Source organism: Grammomys surdaster, unplaced genomic scaffold, assembly GCF_004785775.1.
Source record: "Grammomys surdaster isolate TR1022 unplaced genomic scaffold, NIH_TR_1.0 136, whole genome shotgun sequence".
Taxonomy (NCBI): domain Eukaryota; kingdom Metazoa; phylum Chordata; class Mammalia; order Rodentia; family Muridae; genus Grammomys; species Grammomys surdaster.
In genome coordinates this window covers 10,909,681-10,914,935 of record NW_021604594.1, presented here as the reverse complement: position 1 = coordinate 10,914,935, position 5,255 = coordinate 10,909,681, and the positions used below count along the sequence as shown (strand labels likewise).

Genomic DNA, 5,255 nt, shown 5'->3' with positions numbered 1-5,255 from the left:
AGAGAGAGAGAGAGAGAGAGAGAGAGAGAGAGAGAGAGAGAGAGAGAATCACTGCTGCCTCAACACCCAGGTTGGGGAAATTTGTTGTAAGAACCCTCCTCACATTCCTGGAATACCCCCACCACACACACACATACACACACACACACATTCACACACACTGAACCCTCAAATCCTGAGCCCTGAAAACTTAACTCCATCAGTAAGCACCTGCCTTGTGTTCTAGGTCCTCATTTCTCTGGAAGCCAGCCTGCCAACCCAATAGTTGCACAGACATGCAGGGTTCACAGGCTAGACCCTTTCATAAACACCACTAGGTGGGGATAGTTCCCAGAAGTCCCTGCACCGATTTTATTGGTGGTCTTCTGAAAATCAGGCTTCAACTAATGGAAGAATGAGACTCTGGCTTGAGGGCAGATTGATAGAGCCATTGGTGCAGCACTGTAGCTACACAGGGCCAACCTGCCCAGGATGGGGGAAAAGCAATGGTCTGTACCATGATAGGGGTGAGCAGATGGCTTCGTGGGTAACATCCTTGCCTTACAAGCTCCTGGCTTTGATCCCTAGAACTTCTACTTAAAAACAAAAAGTGGGGAACAGCAGCCACACACTTGAAATCCCAACTCTGGCAAGTTAGAGTCAGCCGATCCAAGAGCTAACCAGCCTGCCAGCCTGTTCCACATCTGAGAGAGCCTGCCTTTTAAAGAAGCTGTGGTTAAGGACTGGAGAGATGGCTCGGCAATTAAAGACCAGACTCAGGACCAAAATATCAAAATGGTTAGTGACACCTGAGAAATGACATCAGAGGTTCTCTGGTTTCCAAACACACACAGACACGTGCACAGTGAACACATGTGCAAAAGAAAAAGAAGAAGAAAAAGGCATGGCAAAAGGGCAGGAATTCCAGAGCAGTTTTGTGATCTGAGAGAACTCACTGGGGGTCTTGACGTCCTAGCGTATGAAACGCGTCTTCAGTGTATTCCCAGACTCTGTAGTGAGAGCTCAGTCCTGAGGCCTTTGGTTTACTCTTCTATTAAACTTGTTATGGCGTACAGACACAGATTGTAGCACTTCCCCCGTTTTTAGGAACTCGGGTACTGATGCTGTGTGGTTATCACGGCAGTTCGCCTCCCTAACTTTTCATCTTGCCATAGTGAAAGTCTGTCCCCATGAACAGCAACTCCTAATTTTCCCTCCTCCCCCAGCCTCCCACACCCTCTTCTCTGTTTCTACCTGTGTGTTTCTAAGTACCTTATATAAGTGGATTTTACCTTGTGGCCACATGGTCATGTGACCAAATGTGAGGTTGCAGAAAAACTGGGCAACAGTAACAGGTTTCTGAATGTACAATTATCAAAAGTTAGCTCAAAAGTCAAACACACCGGGCGGTGGTGGCGCACGTCTTTAATCCCAGCACTTGGGAGGCAGAGGCAGGTGGATTTCTGAGTTTGAGGCCAGCCTGGTCTACAGAGTGAGTTCCAGGACAGCCAGGACTACACAGAGAAACCCTGTCTCGAAAAAAACAAAAAACAAAAACAAACAAGCAAACAAAAAAGTCAAACACATCACGATTCTGAGATATCTGGGGCAGTGTTTGCACGAGTTGCCCTGTGGTCCGAACTGAACACACAGGAACACTTTGCACTATACATGCTACTGTGCTAAACAACACCCCTGAAGACCGCCTGATTCACCTCTGCTCAGACTTGATACTCTTATGGACACATTATATTTAATTACTGAAAACGGAGACTTGTGATATTTACCTTCCTTTGTGTTAGACAAAAAAAAACCCTTTTCAAAAGCAAATTTGGTTTTTTTTTATCCTTAATAGGTGATAAAATGATGTGTGTGTCAGAGGATTTTTAATTAAATTTCTTTGTGATTTATTTTTATACATATTTTATATTTCTATGTAACATTTCTCAAGCAAAGAGTGGTCGTGGGTAGAAAAAGCTAAAAAATTAGATCAACTGACAAAATGCTTGGTTTTGGACCTGAGTGGGAGCCCCAGAACCCACACCGACAAAATTGTATGCAGAAAGAGGAGACAGGAAGATCTTGGAGCTGGCTGCCTAGCCGGGCCTAAGCTACTTGGCAAGTTCCAGGCCAGTGAGAAACTCTATCTCAACAACAACAACAACAAAAAGAAAACAAAAAGGTGAAGCCTAAACACTACACACAAAACCCAGTCTTGACATCCCTTTTGCTCATTGTCTGTGCGCGGGAGCCTAGACCGCTTTCTCTGGCTCTTTCCTTCTGTGCACGTTCTCATAACAAAAATCTTTCGATTCCTTTGGCTCTCTACCTAGGAATGGGATTGTTGAGTGGCTTGATGACCCCGAGTGTGGCGTTTTGAGAAACTGCCAATTGTTTCTCCTTTAAAGTGGGAACTGTTTGAGATGAAAGAGCCCAGCACTGGTGCAGGGGTGCCGGGAAGTCCCTCGGAGGAGATTGAAGCCACCTGGGCTCAGCCTGGCCTTCTGGTTGTGCAGCTTACAGTTCTCCCTGGAGCCGACAGGAATCAGATGTGTTTGTGATTCAGAGGCTTTTCCTGAGTCCAGAGCCACACGGTTTCTTGGTCTGGGGTAAATTGTACTAGAGCTTAGAGTTTGCCACAGAGAAATCATTTTTCAGATTTCAGAAATGGTGATGGTGTGTGGATACATTTCTGGTTCCATTCATAGGACCTGAACTCCAAACGTGATTGGTCTAAAGACTGAAGGAAAGGCCAGGGGCTTTAATTGAGAAGGCAGGAAGTAGGATATCACAGAGTGCCCAACAACACAGACCAGAACTACTTAGATCAAACCAGGCATCCCAGGACCACAGGGAGCAGGTGACCCCATCAGCTGCAAGTCGGTTTAGAATCCCCCCTTTTTAGCTTTAAAAAAATTATTTATTTATGTATTTTTTTTTATGTATGAGTGCTCTGTCTGTATGCATGCCTGCATGCATACAGATCCCATTACAGATGGTTGTGAGACACCATGAGCCACGCCATGGTATAGTTGCTGGGGATTGAATTCAGTATTCCCAGAAGAGCAGTCAATGATCTTAACCATAGAGGCATCTCTCCAGCCCCTGTTTCAGAATCTTAAGTTCTGTCTGGGTTCAGATCCCAGTTCTTCTACTCCTAGTTGGAGCAGAGCTTAACTTTCCCGAAATTCACTTTATTTGTAAAGTAGGGACATTATGGAGATTGTGTGAAACTATTTGGATAAAATAAACCCATGTGGGCAAGATGGTTCTCATGGGGTCAGAGGCATATCCTCAGTGAGGGTGGGATCTGCTCTTCCTCAGATCCTGAAATCAGAATCCGGGCCTCTGTTAAGTTGGGGTAGGGGAGGCTTAGTTACAGCTCTGAGCACACTGGATCTGATCTGCAAAGTTCTAGGTACGATCCCAAGGAATCCCAAGCACCCTTTCAAGAAGGCCTCTCAAACAAAAATCAGTTAAGAAATCGTTCTCCCTCTCCTGGTTTCAGAAATCAACTTTAAACTTTTGATACTATTTGCATGTGATCGCCCTAAAATTACCTTTGGGCCAGCGAAACGGATTAAGCAGATAAAAGTAGTTTTTTTTTGCTAGACAAACCTATTGGCCTAAATTCTATCCTAGAAAGAATAAAAAGCTGGAGATGAATTCAGTATTTCTGGAAGAGCAGTCAATGATCTTAACCATAGACGCATCTCTCCAGCCCCTGTTTTAGAATCTTAAGTTCTGTCTGGGTTCAGATTCCAGTTCTTCTGGAAGAAGAATCTTCTTCTGGAAGAAGAATTCAAGGGATGCAAAGTGTAGAGAGGAGAATCTTCTGGAAGCTTTACATGAGTATGTAACACAGCAGCAGAAATCACAAGAGATTCTGCCTCAAATGAAGTAGATGAGAACGAACCCCTAAAAGTTGTCCCCCAACTTCACGCATGCACACACACACACTATTTTTTTTTTAAGTTTAAAGTTGCCTAATTTCCTTTCTACCACTTCCTCTGTGTCCACATCAAATGTTTTGTCTTTGGAGAATCTGGTAGACACAGCTTTTCTAGTAGGTATGAAACTGTGTGTCTTAAGTAAAGGAATCTCTGCACTTTAAAAATAACAATTAACTGGGCAGGGTAGGTGGTTGGTTCAGTCATTAAGAGCACTGGCTGCTCTTCCAAAGGACCTGATTCCCAGGTTCCATATGGAAGCTCACAATCATTTGTAATTCCAGTTCCAGGGGACCTGATGCCCTCTTCTGACCTTCATGGACACTAGGCCTGTGTGTGAGACATACATGTAGGCAAAACACTCATACAACTAGCAATGGCAACACAAGCAGAAAACCTTGAGTATTCAAGCAAAACTCCCCCAGTGACCTTTTAGAAACAAACACTTCTGAGGACTCACTTTTATTTACTACGAAGGGTTCAATCTTTAAGGAGACCCATGGTGTTAGAAGCAGACGCAAAGGGGAGACACATCAAGAACATATTGGTGTGGACAGAGATGACTATCATTAACAGGATATGTAGGGCACTGCATGTTTGGTAAGTGTGAAAGGATTAAAGGAGACAGCTTCCTCTCTCCCATCTTTCCTAACAGTGGCTGTGGCTGGGGCAGAGGTAGGCTTAGCTCAGCTTCTGCTCATTCTTGTTGATGTAACTCAATGAGCCGACCTGCAAACACAGCCAGCGTCCCGATGAGACACACCAGCATAAAGACTCCAAGGAGGATGTGGTCCATCACCATTGCAACATACTTCCATTCCTCAGCCGCCTAGGGAAAGCAGACAGCATTAGACAGGACTCCCCTAAGATGGGCCACAGGCTCATAGCATCCCCTACTGGCCGGGCCTTCAATATGTAAATCTCCAGACCTCAACCCCAGAGGCCGATATAATCTTTAGTTTTTGCATAATTAATTTAAGCCGAAACAACTTACTAAGAATAGTAAGGATAGTCAACACAGCGCATCTGAAGTCAGTAACTGGAGCTTCAAGCCAGTTCATTGGTCAGGCCAAACCCCATGTCACACTTATGCATTTGATTACTTAGACCCAGAAGTATGTTAGCCTGCAGGTGGTGGTGGTGGACGATTTTGATCCTAGCACTCAGGAGGCAGAGGCAGAAAGATATCTGAGTTTGAGACCAACCTGGTCTACAGAGAGAATTCCCAGACAGCCTGGGCTACACAGAGAAACCTTGTCATGCATGGATGGATAGATAGATAGATAGATAGATAGATAGATAGATAGATAGATAGATAGATAGATA

At 44.6% G+C, this 5,255-nt stretch overlaps 1 protein-coding gene across 1 annotated transcript in view; it reads right to left on the bottom strand.

Annotated features, from left to right (window-relative positions):
* Nucleotides 1-4,379: 4,379 nt before the first annotated feature.
* The window catches only part of Chrna1 (cholinergic receptor nicotinic alpha 1 subunit), a 14,443-nt gene continuing 13,567 nt past the window's right edge, over nt 4,380-5,255 (bottom strand). Inside the window, exon 9 of the mRNA XM_028762996.1 lies at nt 4,380-4,758. Within this exon, the coding sequence (XP_028618829.1) occupies nt 4,627-4,758 (132 nt within the window). The 3' untranslated portion in view covers nt 4,380-4,626. The remainder of the gene's footprint in view (nt 4,759-5,255) is intronic.